At 36.8% G+C, this 27,547-nt stretch overlaps 1 protein-coding gene across 1 annotated transcript in view; it reads right to left on the reverse strand.

The window, feature by feature from the left end:
* TRIP12 (thyroid hormone receptor interactor 12) overlaps positions 1 to 27,547 on the reverse strand; it is a 121,980-nt gene that overhangs the window by 84,692 nt on the left and 9,741 nt on the right. Inside the window, exon 2 of the mRNA XM_006760405.2 lies at positions 7,529 to 7,675. Within this exon, the coding sequence (XP_006760468.1) occupies positions 7,529 to 7,626 (98 nt within the window). The 5' untranslated portion in view covers positions 7,627 to 7,675. The remainder of the gene's footprint in view (positions 1 to 7,528; positions 7,676 to 27,547) is intronic.

A 27,547-nucleotide genomic window follows, 5' to 3' on the forward strand; every position in this document is an offset into this window, starting at 1 on the left:
TGAACCAAGAGTACTTACATGTTATAGTGACAATATTTTCCTATTCATCAAGTGTATGTGGGCTCACTCACATTAAAAAACCCCACATTACAACAGAACAGACTATAATCAATTCTGGGTTATTTGCTTTCAAGATTAACTTCAATTGAAAACAAGTTTCAAATGTCACTGGTTTACTTTTAGGCAAATCATATTTTAATTTACTTTTACAGGTATTTAGTAAAATCCTAGACAGTTCTAACCATTTAAAAACATTTCTCATTCAGAGGACATCTAAAAGAGGCTAGTTAGTTGGTTACAGCATCGTCCTATGGACCAAAAAGCTGAGGGTTCAATTCCTGGTCCAGGCACATACAAGAGGCAACCAATCAATGTTTGTTTTTCTCTCTTTCTCTTTCTCAAAATATCAATATGCTCGGGTGAGGATTAAAAGAAAGCACATAGGGAAAATGAGAAAAGTGGCTAGTAACAAGTAGTTAATTCCTTACATTACAAGTCTTAAATTGTGTTTGAAATTAATTTCTATTCCAGATACATTCACAACTCAAATACAACTACATATTACCAAATATAAATTATTTGGAGCTTAATTACACCTTCAAATTTGTTTTATAATCTAACTAGAAGCCTGGTGCACAAAATTCATGCACAGGGCGGCAGTGGGAACCCCTCAGCCCAGCCTGCACCCTCTCCAATCAGGGACCCCTTGGGGGATGTCCGACTGCCTAAATCAGCAGTCAGACATCCCTCTCACAATCCTGGACCGCTGGCTCCTAATCGCTCACCTGCCTGCCTGCCTGGTTGCAGCCAACTGCTCCCCGTTGTCGGCCTGGTCACCCCTAACTGCCTCCCCTGCTGGCCTGGTCACCCCACACAGCCTGCTTGTTTAGTCGTCTGGTTGTCCCTCACTAACCCCCCTGCCAGCCTGGTCGCCCCACGCAGCCTGCTTGTTCAGCTATTTGGTCGTTCCTCACTAACCCCACTGCTGGCCTGGTCATAGGCAGCCATCTTGTGAGGGAGTAACATCAATTTGCATATTACCTCTTTATTATATAGGATGTGCTCAACTTCCAACTAGAGAAAAACAATCAGTTCCTTCTTAGACCACCATGCCACAACCACGCACAATTTATCACTACACTATAAATCTTGCCTTGCAGACCCAAGACCTAATGGGTCAGAATAACCTTCTCAACATTACCAAGGCAGTGTTGAACAACTACAACTTATGATCAAAGCAACAAGTGACACAGAAGAATGAGTAATAAATCCAAACTCTGGTAGTAACTAATGATTCCACACATTACGATTTTAAGTAGAGAAGAATACAATTGATGTACAATCTGCTTCACAACTGCTTCTTCAGCCTTCAGAGCCCAGATCAACTTCTAGAAATGTTTCTCACCCGAGTCTAATAATCACCTACATGCCATTTTCCCTACTGAGTTGAAACTGCTTGTAAGGCTATTCTACTCTAATTTCTATAACTACCATCTAGCACAGTGCTTACTAGCATAGCATTCAACAAATAGATAAATATAATCTTATACTGGGTCTGTATTACATTATGGTTAAGACTCAATTCGAAAGCCAAAAGAGGCTTTATTAAAATAATGCAAAAAATAAAATAATGCATGGATATATCTAGAACCAAAACAGCTAAATAAGCCTAAAGGCAAAAGTCAACATAGCTCTAAAGGAACTAAGGAACTGAAACTTGTCGGAACTTTAATACAAACATACTCTCTTAGATTTGCTTTTCTCTGCCTGTCCACCTTCTTCCATAAGGCAGAAGATATGCAGTTGGCAATTTCAGATTCACATCTTCCCTTTGCAATCAGAATGGAAAAAGTTTCCAGTTTTTCCAAGCTTGGATCATGTGATCACCCTAGTCCCATCACTGAGCTCAGAAAGATGGAAGACAACAGATTCTTCCAGCTTTAGCCAAAGAGTAGGCAATGGGTAGCCAGGAAACGAGTAAGGTCATGTTGAAAAAGAGTAACTGCCATTCAAAATGCATTCCGTGAAGAATTGAGGGGGATCATTCCACAAAGAGGGTTACTATTCTAAGAAGAGGGGCAACTATCTGCTAAACAAATTAAAAAGTCAGTTCACCTATCTACTGGTACAAAGGGAGATTAACATTTGAAAACTTACTAGTACAAAGGCATCAAAAAGTATTCTCACTCAGATCTCACTCCTTAAATCTATTTTTCCTATATTTAACACCTCGTTACTATAAAAGTAACAATAAGTTTAATGCAATTTTTCCTTATAAATATAATTAAATTAGTAGGAATATGCAAAATGGAGATAACACAAACAGAATGGTGAGAAAAAGCATTCTTTTTCCTGATGGTAGATTGAAGAAAAAAAAAAATGTATGTAAAACAAATTAACCATAAAAACTCCCTTTGACCAAAGAAATTGCATGTCAGGGAATCTACCTCCTTAAGAGATACCTGAAATACAAACATTTAAGCATAAGCAAAAACTTTGCCCACTGTAACCATCTACCTATCCAAAAACTGTAATCATGGAAAATATTTATACTGTGACCATTTGTAAACAATTAACTAAAAAATTCACAACGTGAGAAAAATTGTTGGGAGCCATTAGAAATATTGGCTTAGACAAAGCCATCTTAAGAACTATAAGTTTCTGGTTCCTTCAGAAACTCCTAATTACCAGAAACCACCTATATCTTTCAAATTGGCCAGGAGTTAAAAGATAACCCACCCTTTACCCACCCTTTACCCACCCCCCGTCCCTAAAACAGTATATATTCTGCCGCTGTAAGAATAAAGTTTGAGGCTTGATCAGAATCCTGTCTTGCCTCCATTCTTTCGTGTCCCTTGCTTGCCTCATTCTCCTAGGGTGTCTCTTGGTTCCCCCGTTGTTGTCCCGCAGGTCGGGACAAAAAATGTTTATTAGAATACGGATTTTTTTTTTAAGCAGGATCCAAAATTACCTTTAAAGTAATCACCTACATGCTAACTTTCCAGAAATAAAAATCAAAATGTTAACATAGATTTATCTCTGAATAATATTTATTTTCTGTTTGCGTTTTTCTGTATCCCATACGACCTTTGAAGCAAAATATAAATCTGTTTCTTTCTGTCTAATTAATGCTGGCTAAAAGTTTCACTCCTCTGACATTAACAAAAAGCTATAACTTATAGATCTCATAATTGAGTTTTTACTCAGTAATAATTATTTAAAATTACAAAATTTTTAATGGGGGTAAGAATGTAGGTAGATTAAATTCAATCATTGTATCACATCATTAAAAAATTTGACAGATTACAATAAAGCATAAAAACGGAACCATAAGAGAACTGAGAAGAAATTTTACTTTTGGGATGGAGAAGGCAAAGGAAGATAAGAAACAAAGAGTTGACAGACCTGATTATCTACTTTTTAAAACTTCTATAAATTAAATCATAATAAGTAATAAAACTAAAAAAAGTATTTGCCCATGTCAATAGGTTGATAGCCTTTCTATAAAGGGCTCTAATAAAAGAACAATCAGAATTAAAACAGACAAAGTACAGTAACAGGCAACTCATAAGTAAAAATGGCCAACATGTGGGAAGATCTTCAACTCTATAGTAACCAAGGAAATAGGAGCTTTAACCGAAAGAATCCTTTTTTCCACAAATCTTTATTAAAAATAGTATGCTGTTTTGATTAGGATATGGAGAGAAATATGCACTCTAAAAAAGTAGAAGTATAAATTGGTTCACAATAAAAATAAATGACAAATAAAGCAGTCTGATCTTTGTGAAAGACAAATTAGCAATTTGTTAAGCTTTAGAATCTTCATACCCTTAGGTTCTGTAAACCCATTCATGGAATTTCACTTGATGAAATCAGAGCCATAGTCAAATGGGATAGGCACAGCAATGTATTTCACAGGAAAAAATTGGGGTAAATCATGGGCTTTCTTATCACAGAAAATCATGGAGTAAAAATAGAGCAGACAACTGAAACCTGCATAATTGTGTTAACCAGTGTCACCCCAATAAATTCAGTAAAAAGGAAAAAACAAGTAAGACTAGAAATATTGAACACCATTATCTCTGGGTGGTCAAATTAAATTTGTTTTTTAAATTTTCCTGAAGCTTCTCAATTTTCTGTTCTTAATATGCTATGTTTTTATATTAAAAAAAGTATCAAAGAAGAAACTTAACACTATAGCAATCTTAACCAAAGTTGCTATAGAGTTGAATTCAATCCCACCACTGCCATTTGCGAAAAACAAGAAAAAGCACAATGATATAATGAAAATGCTACTGCATGGCCAAGAGGGAGGAGGAGCCTACAAATACCTGTACTAGAAGTGGAAAAGGCTAGAAGTATCCCTGAGAGCAAGCCAACAGAGAAGCAGTGGAAGGGAGTGATTTCCTAAAGAAAAAGAGAACAGAAAAGAGAGGAACAGATCAGCTATAGCCCAAAAAATTATGGAAAAAGGGAAAAGAAAAAATGATAAAAGAGGAGTAAGATGTCTAATTCAATTATGGAAAGAAATGAAGGATGGGTGAAAAAGAGCAGAGGGAATAATCAGGAGATTAATATATCCCAAAGATCCAACTTTCTTTTATCTTAATGATGAAAAACTCTTCTACTAAAAAAAAAAGTAAGTGACCTTGATTTGCGAAGGGCAGGTGAGGTCACAGTAAGAAAGCTACAAAAAGAAGACAGCTTAATGCAAGTTTGGAAGAAAACAGAGTGGATCAAAAAATTCTACCAGGGAAAAACTGCTACTTTACTTTTAAACTGGGTAAGTTAATACTCTTCAATTATAATTTCTTCACACCTTCCTCTAAGCCCTTCATCATATGAATCAGGTGGTTTGTGCAGTAAAGACAGTTTGACATAATGAAAAGAATCACTGACTTTAGAGTCAAGAGGTCAGTAATCATCAGGTCCTGGACTCTACATACTGGGTGAAATTGAGCAAGCTACCATATTTATTGCACAGGGATTACATATTTAGCACAGAGTTCCTGTGAGTCTCCAATGAAAGATATGTTTAAAATATATTTTAACTTAAAACACTCCACACCAGTGCTGTTGTAGTAGATGCTGTTATTTATTACCATTTTAAAATCACTATCACGGTAAATATATTTACAAGACCAAGTCTACTGTTTTTAGGAAACAAAAGCCACAATAACAGCATTTTACTTAGGAGAGCCAAGCTACAGGAGTCAGAGAAAGAGAATGAAGCTATAGTTACAATTGCTCTCTCCCAATTAATCCCAATTCGCTCACTCCCCAAAATCATGAGAGATTTCTTAAAGGTTAGAAAATTTCCAGTAGAGTAACACTCTCATGGGACTTCAAAAGTCAGTCTAGGGTTTGATGAAAGGGTCCCTTCTAGTTCTGAGATTCTATTTTGAGCAAAAGAATCAAGCTGTCCAATGAATTCTAATTTTGCACTCTTAATTAACTGATAAAATTTTTGGCTAAATATCTAAATTTCTATACCCTGATCATTATTTTACTAATAGAAAAATATGTATATTCAGTTATTACTAAATTATGGTATAGCCACACAGCTGAACATAAAGACTTCAAAAGTCACATTTTAAAAAATGTTTAAAGATATAGGAAATGATGCATGTAATAGTTTTTAAAAAGTGAATAGGCCCTCTTTTGTGTAGCATTTTTGTGGGGAAGTGTTTTTTGAAGACATGTAAAGGTTGAAATTGTGAAAACTAAAATGGTCTACATTATTGAACAAGGGAACCCATAGTTTTACTTTGCTTTATATTCTTTGGCATGTTTTCTGACATTCCAAACATTTCTCATGAAATGCCCAGGAATTCACAATTCAAAGAAAATGCATTTTAAAATTTATTCTTTTCCTTCACAATTGAGCTTACTGACTTAAAGCACATGAACTACAGTGAAAAATATGTCATTCTATAAATTTAATTGAGTTCCATTTTGATGACAACTTTATGTAAACCAATGCATCTTTAAATACTAGTATTAACCACTTCCATTTGTTTCAGACTCATATTTTCAAGATATAAAATACAATATTGAAATAATTTTATATAACAATGATGTGTGGAAAAGATAATGTGCCAAAACATCACTGTGAATTTTAGAAGCAATGTGATGTGTGATAGCCTAAAATGTTTATCAGTCATGTGCAAGAGTCCAAATTAACCTGAGGATGTGTATAAAAACTAAAGTTGTTCAAAAGATACAAGTTACTTATGAGCACATAGATGAAAAACTAAGGAGATATATGCCAGTAAAGCGGTGGTTACAAGTGGATTGTGGAGCCATATTTTTCTTTACACTTTTTTATATTTTCCAAATTCTCTAAAATAAATATGCAACATTTTTATAATGGGGCAGTGACATTATTTAATCAACAGGACAAATAACGTGTGGCTGCGCCTGAATCTAAAAAAAAACACAGAAAAAACCACACACACACATAAAAAAATTTCAGAACAGAACTCTGTAGTAAACATTCTGCTAAGAGCTTAACAAACTACAATAATGAAGTTAACCAATAACCCTGTGAAATAGGTGTTCCCATTGTGTGGACCAAAAAAATTGAGGTTTCCTGAAAGACTTAACAATGAGCACACAGCTATTTAATGGCAGAGGCAGAAATTGCATGTAAAGCTATACAGTCCAAAGTCCACATGCTCAATCACTGAAATAACCTGATGTCAGAAGTGTCTCAGTTTATTCTTTGCATTTTAACATTTAAAAACATTTTTTACAACTTAATAAACAATATATAGATGGTAATGCCTAAAAATGTTGCACCAGGTAATCATATTAGAACTTAGCCATTATTTATTGCAAGTTAAACATGATTATTCCATGGACTGGAAAAGGCGGCCTTGCAAGTTAAGTTCTGAATCTTACACATAAAATGACAGTCCTTAGCTAGATCGAACAGGGAATTTTACATTCAAGAGAACACATCTGATTCTTCACGCTACCTGCTATTCAACCACTATTCCAACTAGAAAGACCAGCTGAACACCAGACCACTAAGAAAATAATGAGCACCAATGTGCTAACAAAGTCAGACTGCTTTACCAACCTGTCAGCAACCATGTTGTCAAGACAATGAGAAAAGATATCAAGCTAGGTAACAAAACTCTACATATTAAAACAAATGAAAGTTCCATTCAATGAAGTAAATCAAGCCAAGACATACATAAAGGAACCACAAAGGGTTGAAAGATGTGTGTTGTAGCATGTGTTTAGGAAAGTGAAGAGCAAGCAAACATGATATTCCATATATTAACCACCCTTAAATTAGATTTTTGATAATGTCAATGACAAAGAACTCTTATTTCGAGCCTGGCATATTTGGGGAATGATTAAAGAACTGCTTTGAATTCCAGTTTTGTGTTTCTTCGCTCAAAAATTAGAGAGAAATTACCCATTTGTAGTGAACCATTCAAGTTTTGGTCCTCATAATGAGGTTTTAAAAATATTTTCTTTTATTCCCAATTCCCTTTAAATACCATTTAATACATACCTTCCTCCTATCGAATCGTCTTGTGGTTGGGCCCCGGCAGTGTTCCTCTGTGAACGTCGCAGTGACCCCCCTGGATTGTTATTAGGCCGGTTGGACATTGGCACCTCTCTCTTGAAGGGACATACCCTTTCTAGACACTACCATTCACTAAAAGAAAAGAAAAATGAGAAAAAATATCAGTTATACATGGTATAACACTGAAGAAAAAAGGGACACCAAAGATGAAGGGGAAATTTTATGTAAACAATTTGGTTGTATAGTCTTCACAAATGTTGCACTGTCTTATTAAACTAAGACTGATTGACTAGTGTGTTATAAAATGTCAGAAGTATACCAAATTTGAGGTATGAGGTCCAAAACACAGCAAATAAAATTAACTTAAGATTTCTCATGAAATGCCCAGGAATTCACAATTCAAAGAAAACAGTACAAGTAGAAATCTGTTTCCACATTTTTAACACTGTGTAGAAAATGGCACTGCACCTAAAGTCAGGACACCTTGGCTCAAATCCTGTGATAGAACAGGCATAAAAGGAGTCTACCTTTGTACAAGCCCCAACTTCTGGCCTCAGAGTCCTCAGCCACGAAAGAAAAAACATGTCATGCCTACCTCACAGTATTACGGTGAATAACAAATCATAAATACAAAGGAAACCATAAAACTATCATATTTTAATGGAGAAATGAAGAGAAGACAGCTCAAGTATAGTAAGTTGAGAAATAGTCCCCAATTTCAACATCAGCTGTGCTAGCTATGCACTTGGACTACAAACTTAATCTCTAGATTTCGTTTGCTTATTCTGTACTATCAGTATATTACCTACCTCACAGTTTTTAGCATCAAAGAAATTGTAAACATAGTTCATAAGTTTAACAAGTTAGCTCAAAGCACAGCTGTTAATCAATTTGAATTTTCTTTCTGTAAGAAATTTAATTATTATATAGAAAAAATGCTGATACTCAAAGAAAATCAGTTTAACTGAAAAAAACAACAGGCTAATATTACCATCACAAAAAGAATTATGATTGTGGAAATCAAATGTCACAATTTTTCTTAAGCCTCAAGTTCTTAATTACTTCCATGTACAGGGGAGGGAAGAGAAAGACCATATGACATTAGAGAAACTGGTGCAAACAGAATGCAATGAAGAGAATGCAAGCTATTCATAACTAAATCTATCATTAGATTTTTGTTTTTAGAGATTCCATGCACTGTAATGGGAAAGTAGGTTTTCTTTTAAGTTACATGTTGACCCAATTTAGTAGAAAGATTATTTTTCTGTCATACATGCCCACATCATTGATTAATATATTACATAAGCTTGGGTCATAAAGTTCAAATTACTAGTGCAATTACTGTTAATTTTAGAAAGGAAAAAAAAAAGGAAATACGATGCAAACATTAAGAGGGAAAAAAAGATGATTAAATTTACATGTACTGATATAGGAAGATCTTCCCAAGATATGTTAGGAGGAAACAGTATACCCTCCCCCCGCCAATCTGTGTAAATGTATATTAAAAAGGCTTATATACTTATCTTTATATGTTGTCTATTGATGGAAGGATTCATAAAACAGACTTTGTTAATACTAACTGCCTTCAAGAAAGAAAACTGGGGGGTCCAAAGTTTGAGATAAAGAGTCATTTTGCTATTTACCCTTTGGGTGCTATAAGGTAGATGACTCTAGCACAATAGTTACAATGGTAGAGCTCTGGAGTCAAACTATCTCTGGCTGAGTTCAAATCCTGATTCCAACACCAATAACTTGTAAGTCCTTGTGTACATAGATGGGCAAACGTAGGTTTATGTAAAAGCTTATTCTTGTATTTTATAATTATAACCTGCACATCTTTTTCCATAAACCTATTTTTGTCCACCCCTGTATATACGTTTTTGTGCTTCAGTCTATCAAATGGGGATAAAGAACTTAACCTCATAGAGCAAATGTGAGCATTAAGTGAGAAAACACATGCAAACCACTAACACAGTTCCTAACATATAGCACTAGCTCAGTACGCAATAACATATTATTGTTATTATAAACATGTATTCAAAGAATAAAAATACTTGTGTTAAAATAAAATTGGGGGCGGGGAGAAATTCACCATAAAAAACACTGTCAACCTGAGTTTTATATTCTGGCAATATAGTTTAAAAAGTGAATTTTGCTCTAAATACATAGTGTTTCATCAAATTATAAATGCCTGACCTCTGCCCTAAGATTCTGATTCTGTGGGTACAGAAACTGGAGACATATTTTAAAAGAGCTCACTAGAGAACAACTGCACCCAATTAAAGAATTAAATAAAATGCCAGTCTATTTCAGAACTTATCCAAGAAGTTTTACTACTTCAAACACCATCTCAGTGCAATTTCACTTGGACCCTAAAAAGAATGGATACAAGAGAAGAGCATTTTACGGCTGTTTTCATTTTGAAAAGCAAAGAATACTATTATTAAACGGGGTTGGTATATCTCACCAGCCTACTTCCTGCCATTAAATGTCTACTGTATGTCCTGGGGTGTTAAGTTGTCATTCAAATGAATATAAGTCATGCTGGTTAATTTCACCTCAATTACCAAATTAACCTTTATAATGCTCCCAATATCTTCAGAGCTTTTCAACCAGCACCATTACCAACCAACAGTCCATCCTATATAATAAAAGGGTAATATGCAAATCGACCGAATGGTGGAATGACTGGTCACTATGGCACGTGTTGACCCCCAGGGGGCAGACGCTCAAAACAGGAGCTGCCCCCTGGTGGTCAGTGCGCTCCCACAGGGGGATCACCGCTCAGTCACAAGCTGGGCTGACGGCTGGCGAGCGCAGCAGTCCACCTCCGCGGCAGTGCTAAGGATGTCTGACTGCAGCTTAGGCCTGTTCCCCACAGGGAGTGGGACCTAAGCCATCAGTCGGACATCCCCCGAGGGCTCCCAGACTGCTAAAAAGCACAGGCCAGGATGAGGAACAACTCTCTCCTCCCCAAGTGCACAAATGTCGTGCAATGGGCCTCTAGTTAGGGAATAATTCTGGAGATTTAAGAAAGTATGGCAAGACAGTTATTCATCAGAGTGCTACCTGATTTTAAAGCATAAGCTGATCTTTAAAGAAGGATGCCAGACTTGGTTAAACTTTGAAACTTGAATTCCCAAAATGTAGATATAAGATTAACGTATGATAAATATAGGGTCTCCCCCTCTGCCAGGTATCAACAAATCCAGAGCTGCAAGGGACCCTTGAGGATGATCAAGTTCAACCCCTTAAATAACAGACAAATCCAAATGAAGCAAGTCATGTGTTGAAGAACCAGTCCTGTGAATCCTGACCTATCCTCTCCAAAGATCACAACTACCTCAACTTCAACCAAAATTCAACTTCCCTTTGGCCTTAATATAAGAACCAAAAGTTTGCAACATACAATGATTTCATTCTTATTATATGAATACTAGTGGCCCAATGCATCAATTTGTGCATGTTGAAAGGAAATTAGAAGAAATATTTTAGTATCGCTATTCACCCTTTATAATAGAAGTGTCAACCAAATTCATGATTGACAATGACAGATCAAAACACACGCTTGCAATTGGTGCCAGCGAGAGCTTTATATGTACTGCACATGTATGAGTCAACTTAGCCTTTTATATATGTTGAATAAACTTGCTTAATTAGACTTGCTTTCTGATTTAGCTAAACTTTTTCCAGCCCAGTGAAGCACCCCAAATTCTCTCTCAGGTAATTGTCAGCAACACAGCAACAAATATCAACACAAAGCAGATTATAATTGCAGATCACCCAAGAACAAAGGGTAAAATATTTAACTGCAGCAGTGTTCCGGCGCCCACCGCCACCATTTCTGGGTTAGGCTGGCCTGTAGGCTGCATTTTGCGCCATGGGGTCTTGGCAGTGTCGGCTGCAATTTGGTGGGGTATTGCTCTGGGGTGGTGGCAGGGCCTGTGTCCCACTTGGGGGAAGCCGAGTGTTGCTTTGTGGGCACCAAGTCTGCGGTGCCTTTTCTCTGTAAATGGCCAATGCAAGTCACAGCAGCTCCCGTATTGAGCATCTGCCCCCTGGTAGTCAGTGCACATCATAGTGACTGGTTGGACGGACACTTAGCATATTAGCCTTTTATACTGTACTGACAAATTACTTATGCCTACCATATTTTATTAATTTTTAAAACACATGCACAGTAATATAAAAACCATACTACTACAATTTGTGCTTTAATAACTTGAAACGAATAGGAACTTAAGACTCCATCCTAATAGACTATCTCGTAATGCTGATACTAGAAGTTTTAAGTCCAGCTTTTAATAATTCTATATAATAAAGAGCCAATACGCAAATAGTCATCATGCCATCACGCTGTAACGGCTCAGACACTCAACACTGGGGAGACAGAAATGAGGACCAGCCAGGTACAAATGAACTTGCAAGTGAGGAATGGGAACCAGCCAGGCTGCTTCCTAGGAGAGGGACAAGCCACCCGCCTCGTGATCTTGGGCGCCTGCAGCCGGCCAGAGGGAGGGAAGCCCAGGTCCCAGGTGCAGAGTGAGGCAGAGGTGGTTAGGGGCGATCAGGCCAGCAGGAAAGCAGTTAAGGGCAATCTGGCCAGTAGTGGAGCAGTTAGGGGCTATCAGGCAGGCAGGCAGAGGTGGTTAGGGGCAATCAGGAAGGCAGACAGAGGGATTAGGGGCAATCAGGCAGGCGAGTGGTTAGGAGCCAGCAGTCCCAGATTGCGAGAGGCAGACATGCCCCAAGGGGTCCCAGATTAGACCGGGTGCAGGCTGGGCTGAGGCTCCCCGACCTCCCTGGCACAAATTTCATGCACTGGGCCTCTAGTACTAACTATAAAGTCCTGAAATATATTACTCTTCTAATTATGAATACACCTTCATTTCTGTGAAAATAATCACCAAGTTTTTTCACATAAAAGCTTGATATTAAGTCACTGAAAAAAAAAAAGGCAAGGATGACTGCCCAGGGGCACAAAGAACTTACATGAGAGAAGAATCCATAACTAAAGTGCCAAATCCACACCTGCTGTGATTACCTTATTTCTGTAAGAGGAAATTCTCATCCAGAGTGAATTGCTCCACAGCACACATCTATTTAGGGACATGCCTTACAGCTGAACCCAGCTCTCCAGAATGCCAGTGCATAGTATACAGTGGGGCCTTGACTTAGGAGTGTCCCGACGAACGAGTTTTTTTGAGATACCAGCTGTCTCTCCGACAATTTTTTGCATTGAGTTGACAGAGTAATTTGAGTTAACGAGCTCCTTAACAAGCTCGGTCTCGGAACGAATTAAACTCGTAAGTCGGAGCTCCAGTGGCGCAATCGGTTAGCGCGCGGTACTTATAAACTCGTAAGTCAAGGCCCCACTGTACTTGCCATTATGCCATTCTGCTCCAAAACATGAATTTAACCACTTTCTTTTTACTGATCTGTTTACATGTAACCATTTAACAGTGGAAAAAGAATAGAACTGACCCACCAGAGTCTAAACCCTGAGTAACTTCTACACTATACATTCATTTACACAGTGCATATTAAAAACTACAGTACCTACAGCAAGCACTTGATCTTTCAAGTGTCACCTGACACTTAACTAAATTCAACACTGGACACACAAATTGATGCCAACACGCACATTTTATAATTGTAATTATGCCTTGAGAATCTACCTTAGATGCCATCTGGCAAGGGTCAGTGAGATTAATTTTGGCATTATTTTCACAAAGTGTATTATTCTTTTGAGTAGTAAGCCAAGCAATTAACGCTATACAATTTGTGCTGTTAACTCTCTTAGAAATGTCCCTTTTCAAAAGAACTTGAGGTTCACAGTTGTTTAACATGTTAACTAGCACATAATAGGTACTCCAATATCTCTTGAATATAAGCACCTGATTCAAAAGATTTTTTTATTTAACCCAAATACTTATTGCAAGCCTAAAATAAGGAGACAAGCCGAAACCGGTTTGGCTCAGTGGATAGAGCGTCGGCCTGCGGACTGAGGGGTCCCAGGTTCGATTCCGGTCAAGGGCATGTACCTGGGTTGCGGGCACATCCCCAGTGGGAGATGTGCGGGAGGCAGCTGATCGATGTTTCTCTCTCATCGATGTTTCTAGCTCTCTATCTCTCTCCCTTCCTCTCTGTAGGAAATCAATAAAATATATTTTTTTTAAAAAATAAGGAGACAACAGGGTAAAGGCTCTCTCCCTCCCCCATCCTGAAATCAAGGAAAATAAATAAACACTTAAAAATTCAAAATAGCCTGGCCCAGGTGGTTCAGTGGTTGAGTGTCCATCCACGAACCAAGAGGCATGGGATCGATTTCCAGGCAGGATACATTTCCAGTCAGGGCACATGTTCAGGTTTCAGGCTTCATCCCCAACAGAGGGCCCTATAGGAGGCAGCCAATCAATGTTTCTCTGTAATCTATGTTTCTCTCTATCCCTCTCTTCTTTAAAAATCAATAAAAACATTTAAAAGTTTTAAAAATAAAACTTCACTTATCATGAAACTAGAGAAGAGCTGGCAATACCCTAAATCATAAAAGAAAATTGCCAGATACAATAAAATTTGCACCAAAAACAGGAAAGAGGCAAAGACCAAGGAATTTTTTAAAAAGAAACCGTAAGAAGATAATCTTAAAGGTTCCTATTAATGACTTGTTCCTTGTAAAAAAGTCAGAACTATGGAGTGAAGTCAACAAAAGATCAAAATACCTACAGAATGAGAGGAAGAGAAGCAATAAGAGAAACAGCAACACCAAAATTAAACCAGCTAGGCAAACAACTCCCAAAGCACCAAGCAAAAGTTATCACAATGGCTTTCTGAAAAGATGATCTTTTCTGCTCAAAGGGAAAAAAATAACCAAAAGCAAAATTAAAAATTTAACTACAGGGCAGAGGAAGTAATTAAAATTGAATAGATGTCTTAAACAACTAAGTGAAGAAAACAGAGAACATCTACACTAATAAAAAACAAAGATACTAACTGACCATAACTTTGCTACGCCCATCAGCCAATCAGCAGAGTATGCAAATTAACCCAACAAAGATGGCTGTTAAATTTGCATACTGCAGGCAGGCCGGCACAGCGCGAGCCGCCGCCCGCCCCGTTGCCATCCAGCCTGCCACCTGCGACCCAGCATGGGATCCAGGCCTGCCATCTGCCACCCAGGGAGCAGGCCTAAGCCAGCAGGTAGTTATCTCCCAAAGAGTCCCAGACTGTGAGAGGGCACAGGACGGGCTGAGGGATGCCCCCCACCCCCCGGCCAGTGCACAAATTTTTGTGCACTGGGTCTCTAGTGTTTAATAAAATAGATGAAAAAAATACTATTGCACAATTTTAAAAACAAGTTATAAAACTGGAAGACAACCTTAAGAGTTTTATTTAACTCTACAATGAGAAGGAAAATGCTATCTGCACTAAAAATGAAACTATTTGTCAATATTTTTGTTAAGCAAAATGCTGAGCAAATATGATGTAGCTACATATTCTGTATGTGTAAATAATCACTGGTTAAAATATTGTCAATAGAGAATACATTATAAAATATTTAAATAAGAACAGGATCCTTTGAGGCCTTTTACATTTTGTATCATGTACATATTTCCATATTCAAAAATATCTTTACACAATTATGTATACTGTAATTTTAACACTAGAAGATGACAGTGGATAAAAATAACCAGAAAAAAAATCAATCAGCAGCAGATTGTTTTCTCATTTTCATTTTTTATTTTTTTATCTTTAAATATGTCTTTATTGATTTTTGGAGAGCCCTGAACAAACCCAGCCAATCCTGGGCTGCTTTCCTCTGCCTCTCCACCAGAGGCGACACCTCCTTTCAAAACAAATGGAGCTGGACTAGGCCAGTTGGGGGCGGAAGGAGTGGCGGAAAGATCAAAGGTTTAAAACCGCCTCGGAAAGCGAAGGTCAACTCCCAACTCCAAGACCTGAAGCTTCCATCTTACAAGAACAATGAAGGTGACTCCTCTCTAACTGCTCCAGAGGCCTGGCGCTGCCAGGCCTTTCCGGGACCAGGCGTTGCCGAGGTGACTAACAAACAGGTAGCAAGACTGTAACAGCCGACGACTGGAAGTGAGAATGAGCCAGGGGCGGGAGTGAGGAGCTCACCACCGCGCGCCTGCGCAGTCAGCCTGGCTGCAGTACGCATGAGCAGCTGGGCGGTGACGGGGTGACGCTTGGAGCGTGAGGCTCGACTTTCATCGGTCTGGTTCCGCCCTCTCATTTTCATTTTTTAAATTGTATGGTCTAATTACTAAAAAATGAAGAAAAACTTAAAAACTGATTACTTTGCCTAAAACATAAGATTACAGAGAATGATATATTGAATTAGCCAGAGATCTTGTGTCCATGACTGGCACTTAATGTCTATTTTTGTAGAACACTGTAATTAATGATCAACTAATCACATATGATCCTGCCCAGACCAATCACTTCTAAAACACAGATCAACTCATTCCCAAATATAAATTGTCTTATAGCTCGTATAATACTTTAGGATACTAATTGTACTTCCTATTTTTTTTTCTCTTCTTTTTAAGATCTTAAGGACTAGAGTGAGCAACTTTTTAGCCCAGGTGCCAAAGATGGCTCATAAACCCAGTCTTAACAGGTCTCAATCTTGTTGGCTACCATAATTAGCCAGTCAGTGAGGATAGAGGTCAGCTTATCACTAGCATTTTTAGTACATCCTCTTAAAGATGTTCTTTTCTAACTACCCAGGAATGAAAAGACAAGAGGGAACAGTTATTAAACTAGATATGGGATTTTCAACCTTTTTCATGTCAGCACACATTAATTACTAAAATTCTGCAGCACACCAAAAAATATACTGTTGGCTGGTCTAATTCATTCACACTGGACGGCTACTGTTGTGTTATTGTTATTTTTTTATCCGACAATCTAAGGGTAAAAAGTTAGTGCTCCTGACTAAATGTCAGGTATTACAGGTTTTATAAATTCTTACAGCACACTGGTTGAAAACCACTGGACTAGATGGTCTCTAAAACACAATTCAGCTCTAAAGTCTATAATACTGTAACCTAATACTTATGCCTCCTGCACTCCCCCTACCAGGATCAAGCTCACAACTCAGGCATGTGCCCTGACTGGAAATCGAACCAGCAACCCTTTGGTGCTTGGGAGGATGCCCAACCAACTGAGCAACACCAGCCACCAGCTACATGGAATGCTTTTTAAATTCTTCTTTATGAAGATCTCATAACACCACTATTAGGCACAGGGCTTATCAAAAGGGGAGAGATATTGAGAGAGAGGAGAGATTGATTTGTAAATGCCTCTCCTGTACCAAGGGACAGAGAGATGCCTGCTGGGTAAGAAATCAGTTATTCAAAGTAAAATTACAAAATATCCTGTAGAAGACGGAAAGGTGCTACCTACAAAAAAAAGGAAAGTTTCTACCTGTAGACAAAAACAATTTTATGTTTGGTAAATGACCTTTAGAGCACAGGAATAGACATAAGCATCGTTTTCAGAATATTTTCTTCAATGCATTTTTCTTGTCACTGCTGTGAACTCCATGATAAAATCAAAGGGGTACAAGATCGGGGCTAAGGAACGACAAGGGAGGTTGACCAGCCTGGGAGGGAACACGGGAGGGCTCCAGGGCATGTCCAGCCCATCTCGCTCAGTCCCAATTGGCTGGACCCCAGCAGAAAGCTAACCTACCTGTCAGAGCGTCTCCCCACTGGTGGTCAGTGCACATCAGGTCAAAGCATGTCATAGCGAGCAGTTGAGCAACCTTAGAGCATATCATGCATATTATGCTTTGATTGGTTGAACAAATGACCAAACACTTAGCATATTAGGCTTTTATTATATAGGATTATATAGGATAGAATATCACCAAAAATTGTGCGCTTCCCAATTCTAAAACCACTGTTTCTCACGAAACATTAGTTTTACTTATTCCACCACTTCATATGAATGGAGACACAGAGTATACACTCCTTTGTATAAAGCTGCTTTGACTCAGTACTATACCATGAGATTCATTCATATGGATGAGACTTATGAAAGTAATGGAAGAAAGCAAACTACTGGATATACAATTCAAAACCACTGTTATAAGGTTACTCTAGAATCTTCTAGAAACCTCCGAGGAACTCAGTGAGACTTTCAAGGATCTTAATGAGAATGCCAAAAAATGGAAAAGGACCAGTTGGAAATTAAGCATACACTGACTGAAATAAAGAATAATATCCAGGGATTCAACACTAGATTAGAGGATCCCAGAATGAAATCAATGATTTGAAATACGAGGAAGCAAAAAGCACCCAACCAGAAGAGCAAAAAGAAAAAAAAATCCAAAAATATGAAGATAGTGTAAGGAGCCTCTTGGACAACTTCAAGCGTACCAACACCTGAATTATGGGAGCGCCAGAAGAAGAGAGCGAGCAAGACACTGAAAACCTATTTGAAGAAATAATGACAGAAAACTTCCCCTACCTGTGAAAGAAATAGACTTGTAAGTCCAGGAAGTACAGAGAACCCAAACAAGAGGAATCCAAAGAGGACCACACAAAGACACATCATAATTAAAATGCCTACGGAAAAAGACAAAGAAGAGAATCTTAAAAGGAGCAAGAGAAAAACAATTATCTACAAGGGAGTACCCACATGACTGCCAACTGATTTCTCAACAGAAACTATGCAGGCCAGAAGGGAGTGGCAAGAAATATTCAAAGTGATGAATAGCAAGAACCTACAACCAAGAATACTCTACCCAGCAAAGCTATCATTCAGAATTGAAGGTCAGATAAAGAGCTTCACAGATAAGGAAAAGCTAAAGGAGTTCATCACCACAAAACCAGTATTATTTGCAAATGCTGAAGGGTATTCTTTAAGAAGAGGAAGAAGAAGAAGGTAAAGATAAAAATTATGAACAACAAAGTGACAACAAATACATATCTATCAACACGTGAATCTAAAAATCAAGTGAATAAAAAATACGATGAACAGAATAAACTGGTGAATATAATAGAATCAGGGGCATAGAAAGGGAGTGGACTGACATTTCTCAGGGGAAAGGGGATGAGGAGGGGTGCTGGAAGAGATTGGACAAAAATCTTACACCTATGGATGGGGGGGGGAGATAAGGGCATGGGGTGGGGTAGGAACCAGGTGGAGGGGAGCTATGGGGGGAAAAAAGAGGAACAACTGTAATAATCTGAACAATAAAGATTTATTTTTTAAAAAACGGAGGATCTATTTATTGAAGCTACCTTTGGAAATCGCATATCTATATATAATATTAAAAATATATCTAAATGTGCAATTCTTTGTCCAAAAAATGAGCACATTCATAAATTAAATGAAGAAATTTTGGATATACTCAATGGGAGATTTTCACACGTACTAGTATTTGAGTGATGATTCCATGGATTTAATGGATGATGCCGAAAAGGAAAATTTTCCCATCAAATTTAATACAATTAAGAAATATTAATATTATTCGGGATTGCCGTGTCATAAATTAAAACTGAAAATAGTTGCAATCATTATACTACTGAGAAATCTTCATAGTAAATGGGGTCTTTGTAATGGTACTAACTTATTATACGATTGCGACCTAACATAATTGAAGCTGAAGTATTACCAGGATCTGCGGAGATGTTATTCTGATTCCAAGAATTGATTTATCCCCGTCTGACACTGGTCTCCCATTTAAATTAATTCGAAGAGTTTCCTATGGTGCCAGCATTTGCATGACTATTAATAAATCACAAGGACAAGCTCCAGACAGAGTAGGAATATTCCTACCTGAACCCATTTTCCAACATGGTCATTTACATGTTGCTTTCTCTCATGTTTGAAGAGCATGTTAAAGTTGTAAATACTTAATCACAAGGGAAATTAGTCAAGCACTCTGAAAGTGTTTTTACTCAATGTGGTATACGGGGAGATATTAGAATAAGTTTCATCAAGTTATCAGTAATTGTTCTTTTTATATCATGTTTTTATGTTTTTGTTGTTTTTATATGTTTTTGTTGTTGTTATACCATGTTATTGTTTACTTATTAATCAATTTATATATATTTTCATATACATTTTACTAATTTCCTTCATCTCTGACACTTATCACAGAGAAAAGGTGAATAGCGATATTAAAATATTTCTTCTAGTTAATTTTCTTTCAATGTGCACGAATCCGTGCACCAGACTACTAGTGTCATAATAAAACTACAAATACCAAAGCTAGAGACAATTTTATAGTGTAAAGAGAGGGAGCTCATTATTGTTTGCCAGGCTATAAGCAGCAACAATGGAAGCCAGAAGACAGTGGAATTATAGGTGCCAATCAAAATTTTACATCAAATAAAAGTTATCAAAAGTTATCTCCTAAGAATATAGTTTTTGTCAGATAAAATCTGATAGTTTTTCCAGATATAGTTTTAAGATGCTAGAAGAAATAAAGATGATAAGATAAAAAATAAAGATGTGTAAATAAACATTAACTATAAATTATACTATCTAGTAAAATTTTAAAAATTGATTAAAGTAAAATGACATCAATATCTTGAAGTCAAGGAGCTTGGTAAACCGAGTTACAATTCTAAGGTCTTTGTATTTTCCACAAGTAAAGGTAGCAATGAATGATAGACCTTGTTAGACATACTGATCTAGTTTCTAAGATAACCATTCAAAGACTAGAATCATACCTCTATTAAAAATAATAAGTTCAAATGAAAGCAACAAATTAGAAAATGGTAAATTTCAATCTCTAAGATTATCAAATCAGATTTTTAAAACACTTCAACTACAAGAGACAGATCTAAAACACAGGAACACAGAAAGAAAAATATGAAAAAATAGCATGTAAACACTAGACAAAAGAGAAGGGGTTCTGCCACACCTCCAAAACAGGACAGTTAAGTTTCTCCTGGGGGGAAAAAATCACAAAACCAGCAAGAATAAATTAGAAGTGACAAGTGGGTTAAGGAAGATTCCAACTTGTGCTGCCCAGACCCTCTTTTAAAGACAACTCCGAAGTGAGCAGATAGTGGTGATGTTAGACTGGTTAAGATGCATGTAGGATTTAAAGGAACTCTGGGAGGCTCATACCAATGAAAGAGCAAACTATAAACAGAGTGAAAGGTGACAGATTACTACTTTAAGTACTATTATAGAAGAGCAACTCAAGCCCTGAGCAAGGCAACATACCTCCCAGAAGTGGAAAAATGACTTTGCCCAGGAGAAAAGGGAGCCCTTAGGAATGGGAGGCAAAGGAGGCATTTCACAGAAAACAGCTTCCGAAAGGCCTAGCAATATGAAGGAACAAATGAACAGGAAATAATTGGATATATCTGAGAAGAAAGCCTGAAAACACCTTAATCGAAATGACAAAAGACACCCCCAATACATAATTCACATCTAACTCTTTCAGCCAAATTGCAAACCAAACATAATAATGAAGAAAGTGCTAATAGGTCTTTTAAAATAAATATTCATATAAACTTTTAATAAGAAAATGGATAGAAGTTTATAAGAGCCAATCACAAATTTAATTTTTACCTATTAGGTGGACGTCTTTTTGATATTTATATGGAATATCAAAAAGAACTGGTAATGTGCTCCCTGACAAGTAGAACCACCACTCTGAACTTAGTTCTGAAGTTAATTTGGCATCTTCCAAAAATTTCCTATCCAGCCTTCTTCAAGTGACACTGTCAAAGCCAACAAATAAGTATATTTTGTAGTTAACAGGATGTTTAAATTCAAATAATTTTAAGGAGAAACAGTAAGTCAAACTGACAAAGTATGATCCCTCCTAGATAGTTCTCCTTTTGTAATCCGATTAGACAAAACAGGCAAGATTTTTATTTTAATTTTTTTTATTGGTAAGATTTTAACTAATGGGAAACAGCACATCAAAATGTAATTGTCCAGTCTAAAACTTAACCTAAAAGTATACAGAATCCACCTCGTACTGGGTTTCTTTCTGGAGTGCTGAAAATGTTCTAAAATGCAAAACTCTGAATACACTAAACACTATACAGTTTAAATGCCAACAAACAATGTGTGATATGCCAGATTCTTTCTCCCAATACCTATTGGGAGATATTACAAGTGACATTTTAAAGACAAATAATCATGTTAAGAATGATAACTCCTAAATATAATAGAGTGCATTTTTTAATGCAGTTACTAAACCTCAGTGATAATCTAATTTCTTCAGTACTAACACCACATCTTACTCTTCTCTATTCTAAAGTAATGACAGCTTCACCCTAGTTGGTTTGGTTCAGTGGATAGAGCGTCCGCCTGGGGACTGAAGGGTCCTGGGTTTGATTCCCGCCAAGGGCACATGCCTGGGTTGCGGGCTCAATCCCCACTAGGGTGTGTGCAGGAGGCAGCCAATCAATGATTCTCATCGTTGATGTTTCTATCTCTCCCTCTCCCATCCTCTCTGAAATCAATAAAAATATATTTAAAAAAATAAAAAATGACAGCTTCTCCACAATCCTTACACTGGTTAGAATGTCAATAGCTTTCTGTTTATCAACACTGCCATTAAATATAAAAATAAAATAAAATAACCACAAGTATTTACATGGGAACTAACAGACATTTACTGTTATATTCCACATACCTAATGTTGGATGAAGCTAAACACTATGGCTTTTTCTAAAGCACACAAAATAGCACTAATTAAGTCCAACATGGAGACTGTCACTCATCTGTTCCAAAACACCTTCTTCTAGGACTCACAAAATGCTGCAATCCAAAAAGTACCAGTTTACCTTTTAACAAAACTTTTCTTTTCAATTATGGTTTACTTTCAATATTATTTTGTATTGGTTTCAGGTGTATAGCAGAGTGGTTAAACAATCATATACCTTTCAGCATTCCTCCCGTATTTCCAATACCCACCTGGCACCATACATAGTTATTACAATATTATTGACTATATTTCCTATGCTGCCCTTTATATCCCTATTGGTAGTTTTGTAACTGTCAATTTGTAGTTCTTAATCCCTTCACCTCTTTCTCCTAGTCTTCCAACCTCCCTCCCCTCTCTGGCAACCACCAGTCTGTTCTCTGTTTCTATGAATCTGTTTTAATTCTGGTTGTTCATCTATTTTCTTCTTTAGATTCCACATATAAGTAAAATCATATAACAGTTGTCTTTCTCTAATTTATTTCACTGAACATAATACCCCCTAGGTCCATCCATGCTATTGAAAATGGTAAGATTTCATTCTTGGTTATGGTCAAGTAATATTTCATTGGGTATACTATGTACCACTGCTTTTTATATTTACTTATTTATTGATGGGCACTTGGTTTGCTTCCATATCTTGGCTATTGTAAATAATGCTGCAGTGAACACAGGGGTGCATATATTCTTTTGAATTAGTGTTTGGGGTTTCTTCAGGTAAGTACCCAGAAGTGAAATGGCTGGCTCATAAGGCAGATCCATTTTTAATTTTTTGTGAAACCTCCATATTGTTTTCCATAGTGGCTGCACCAATCTGCATTCCCACCAAAATGCACAAGGATTCCCTTTTCTCCACGTCCTAGCCAATACTTGTCATTTGTGGGTTCATTGGTAGCTGTTCTGACAGGTGTGATGAACCTTTTTAAAAGAACCTAAAGACTGAGGAATAGATATCGAGATAGTTATGTAGACCAGAAAAAAATGTATTCAATCAACATATGTTTGCATTCCAACCGTGCAACAGGGACTGATGCATCTTATAAATCAAAACTACTGCTTTAAGAAAACTTTGAAATGTGTTTAACTAGCAAGTTAAAAAAAATCAAGTTAATGATAGCAAACAATTCACATTTTCAGTCTCTCCCCCTTGCAGAATTTATATTTTACTGGGGAGACAAACAGCAAATACTATTAGACAGTACAATGAGGAAAATTAAGCAATATGGAAGGAGTGTAAAGAAGGGGGAGAAAATAGAAGATACTGTTCCCTATCCAAATTCCATGTACCCCACACCTCTCTTCCCTGTTAAAAGAATCCTGCCCTAAAGGAGATACAAATCCCATTACCGCTGAGGAAGCAGGCTACTCCCCTGGCCCTAGGAGATGAATCATGATGGGGCTAAAGTCAGTATTTTTCTCAAAACTACAAACTTAGAATCTTGAAATCAATTTGGATCAGGGGTTCATAATGAGTTCATGAACTTGGATTAAAAAAATAATAGTTCCACTAACCTCTAGTTAAATTTAGCATTCCCTTCTATTATGAATAAACAACAAACCACAACATTACTGCCAGTACCTTTGACAATGCACCAAGAAAAATCAGATATTATATCACAATGCAATTGTCGAGGATACCTCAAAATATCATTTACACCATCACTACTTTGAACAGCTGCGAGATCATGTTATTAAGTACTAACAAAGAAATGTATTGCTATATTACAACAAACTAGTTTAACAGTTTGAAAGCTAGATTTCAACATTCTGATATACTTGGGATTTTGACATGCATTTATTTTATGAATTTAAAAATACTATTTTGAGGATCCATAGCTTCACACTACTAAAAAAAGTTAATGAGGTCATAACCAGAAGTTTCAAATGAAATAGAGAACAGAAAATAGCAGCAAACATTATGATTAAACATTGTTTGTGAAATGAATTACATACATATATCTACTAATACACTGGTGATACAAAATAGGGCATATCTTATGGATTGCAGATCAAAAGAATTTAAAAGGCAGTGGTCTAAACCTACATTTGTACAAACATATCATTATACTTTATTTTATTTTTGCCAGAAGTATGACCTACTTCTCCCTAATAAGAGGTATGGTAAGGTATTCTAGGCATCCTGTAGAAATACTTTTGCATTTAGCATTTAAAAAGACATCATTTTCTCCTCCTTCCTGCCTCAAATGATGGGCATACTGACTTCAAGCCAGTTAGATGGTTTCCAAGAGAAGCACTTGCTAAAAATGGCAGAGGTAAAACAGACACAGAGCTCAGTCCTCACAGGGATCATCCCGCAGCTGAACCACACTATATGGAGGAAAATAACCCTCAATTTGTTGAAGGCCCTGTTATCAAGTTTTCTATTACTTACAGGTGAAATGTTACTATCAGATGAAGGAACTATTATGGAGAGAGTGATCAATTAAGACCTCTTTGTGAGGTAATACCTGAGCCTCACGCAAGAGGAGGTAGCCATGTAAGATCTAGAAGAGCATTCCAGGCAGCAAGAGCCAGTAAAAGGATAAAGCAGGAGATGACATTAGAGAGGTGCTCAAGAGCCAGACCACATAGGGCAGCTGTGGGCAAACTATGGCCCGCGGGCCGAATCCGGCCCGTTTGAAATGAATAAAACTAAAAAAAATTTTAAAAAAAGACCGTACCCTATTATGTAATGATGTTTACTTTGAATTTATATTAGTTCACACAAACACTCCATCCATGCTTTTGTTCCGGCCCTCCGGTGCAGTTTGAGAACCCATTGTGGCCCTCGAGTCAAAAAGTTTGCCCACCCCTGACATAGGACCTATAAGTCATAAGGAGCCTTCCAACTCTTCCCATGGACTGCCACAAGCACGTGAATATTCCTCTCATAATACAACATTCCCCAAATTAGTACAAAAGATAAAGGAGGGAGACATCTCATTAAAAACTTTGCTTTAACAAGAGTCAGGAACAAAGCATTACAGTGCATTCACCTCACTCTGACAAGTTAACAAGTGTATAATGATTGGTAAAGAGCTACATGGGGAAAAAATGTGTTTACTGTATTAACCTTTTTCCAGATTTTTACCACATATATTTATTTTTTAAAAAATAAAGCTTTCATTGACTTAAAACAGAACACAAATTTATCATCTAACAATTTAAAAAATGACCTTGAAAGTGGGCAAAGAGAATATGGGATATTCCTTACAATACTTTCATAACATTTTTATAAGTCTGAAATTCTATAAAAAAGATAGCCAAAATACTAGTACACCCTACACTGACCTTACTTATTTGAAACTGTAAGTAGTAGGCTGACCCACTTCTCATTTGGAGTGTATCTTCAATAAACCCCATTTTGCTTTACTTAAAAAATAAGATAAATACAGCAACCAGTTACTGAAACCAAGATAATTTCTTCCCTTGCAACATAATTATACTAGCCCTTAAAACAGAAATAATTGCAGAATTTTTAGAACCACTGCTTTAGTAAATTCTTGACTTTACACTCCATGGAACTACAGATTAAGCCATTCCTAACGTTAAAACTCTAATATAGAAGCTTCCCAAATTCCTTACTACCGAATTAAACATATAAATAAACTCAGCAGGCATCCTGAAAAAGTTTTATGTTTCTCTAAATATGGTAAACTCTCAAAAGTTAATTGTGCAGTTATGAATTAAATGTTTAGTAACAAGAAACAAAGCATTAAGCTAAATGTAAATAAACACAGGAATGAAGTAGAAGCCCACCCCACAAGAGAGAAATGCTGCTATTACGCAAACATTAAGTTTACCGATTCCTTAGCAGATCTAAGCAATATAAATTATTATTCAGAACATCTGCTACAACAAAGATCCCAAGTGATGGTCTATTATCTCTTCAGTAATTCCTCTCAATAGAACTTAAGTTTGTTTAATGAGAAGACACTGGGGGTGGGGTGGGGGGGGTCAGGGGGGTGAGGAGTGGCACGGCCTTATATACAGGCAGCTGAAAGGTAATACTAGATGGTTAGAAGAGGCAGAAGCAGATTATCTTACAGTGCACTACACCAAAGGCTGAAATTCCCCAAGTCTTACTTCATAGCAGCAACTGGAATAGCAAAACTTTTCAAAAGACAGGGTGAAGAACAGAGTAAAAAAGATGAATTCGGCAATTAACAGAATATTTTGTGCCCAAAATGTGGAAACCAACACTAAGTTCCTAATGACAGTTGAGAAATATTCAGCAAACAGATCTGATCACAAAGTTAAGAACTACTGAGTCTTCCCAAAATTCAGACTACTTGTTGCCATCTACTAGGAGAAGGGCACAAATGCTTTTGGATCTGGGAAGGTGGGGCAGAGATAGGTCAAATTTTCTCTAGAGACTAAGCAGTTTTCTCTAGGTGGGTAGAAGAAATGAAAATATCTGCTTCATAAAGACAAAAAAAGGAAGCTGCCTAACTGTCTTGTAGAAAAACAGGCACTCTTGCCTACTATAGCAGTAAAATACACACTTCACAAATATTTTTATTCTAAAATCCACAAAACCCCCCAAATTTTGGCCTATACAAATAGCCTTCACAGGTATTAAACCATTATCTTGCACTAAGAGTTACCATCTCTGCTATCTCCACATAAGGAAAAATCAAATTAATTCAGACTGTAGTGAGCAAATCTACAAGAACACACTAGAAAACAAAAGCTACTGAAGAAAGGTAAATATGGTTACCAGACCCCTGAATATTATTCTTTATTTTCCCTTCAACCACCATCTAGCCTCACTTCCTATTTTTTAAGTCCTGTTGTGCATACTTTCAAAAAAGTGGAAGGGATAACTAATAGTCTACTATGACATCAACCAGAATTAAAATATTTAACTTGATTAAACTGGGTAATATTGATTTGCATTTTTAAAGTGCCTCAGTACTTATTACAATTCAATTTTGCTTTAAACATTTTTCACTGCATTAGATGCTAAGCAAAAAGTTGTCTTATAAATAAGAATGACAAATTACTGTGTGACTCACAAAAAATCATGTATTATCAAACAATACTCAAAATTTAAAACATAAACTTCTGAATACAGTTGAATGTGTTAAGATGAAATGATTGCCAGCGTCTTCTAAAGCAAGCATGTCAAACTCAAAGGCTAACATGGGCCAAATAAACAAGGTTTAAGTTTATATGGGCCAAATGAAACCAAAAGCTTCAATTTTCATAGAAAGGTAGGTTTATTTAGAAAGAGACATGCGAAATACAAAGGGCTGAAATAAATAAGTAATCGTAAACATAAAATAGAACAT

The sequence above is a fragment of the Myotis davidii genome, unplaced genomic scaffold, assembly GCF_000327345.1.
Source record: "Myotis davidii unplaced genomic scaffold, ASM32734v1 scaffold370, whole genome shotgun sequence".
Lineage (NCBI taxonomy): Eukaryota > Metazoa > Chordata > Mammalia > Chiroptera > Vespertilionidae > Myotis > Myotis davidii.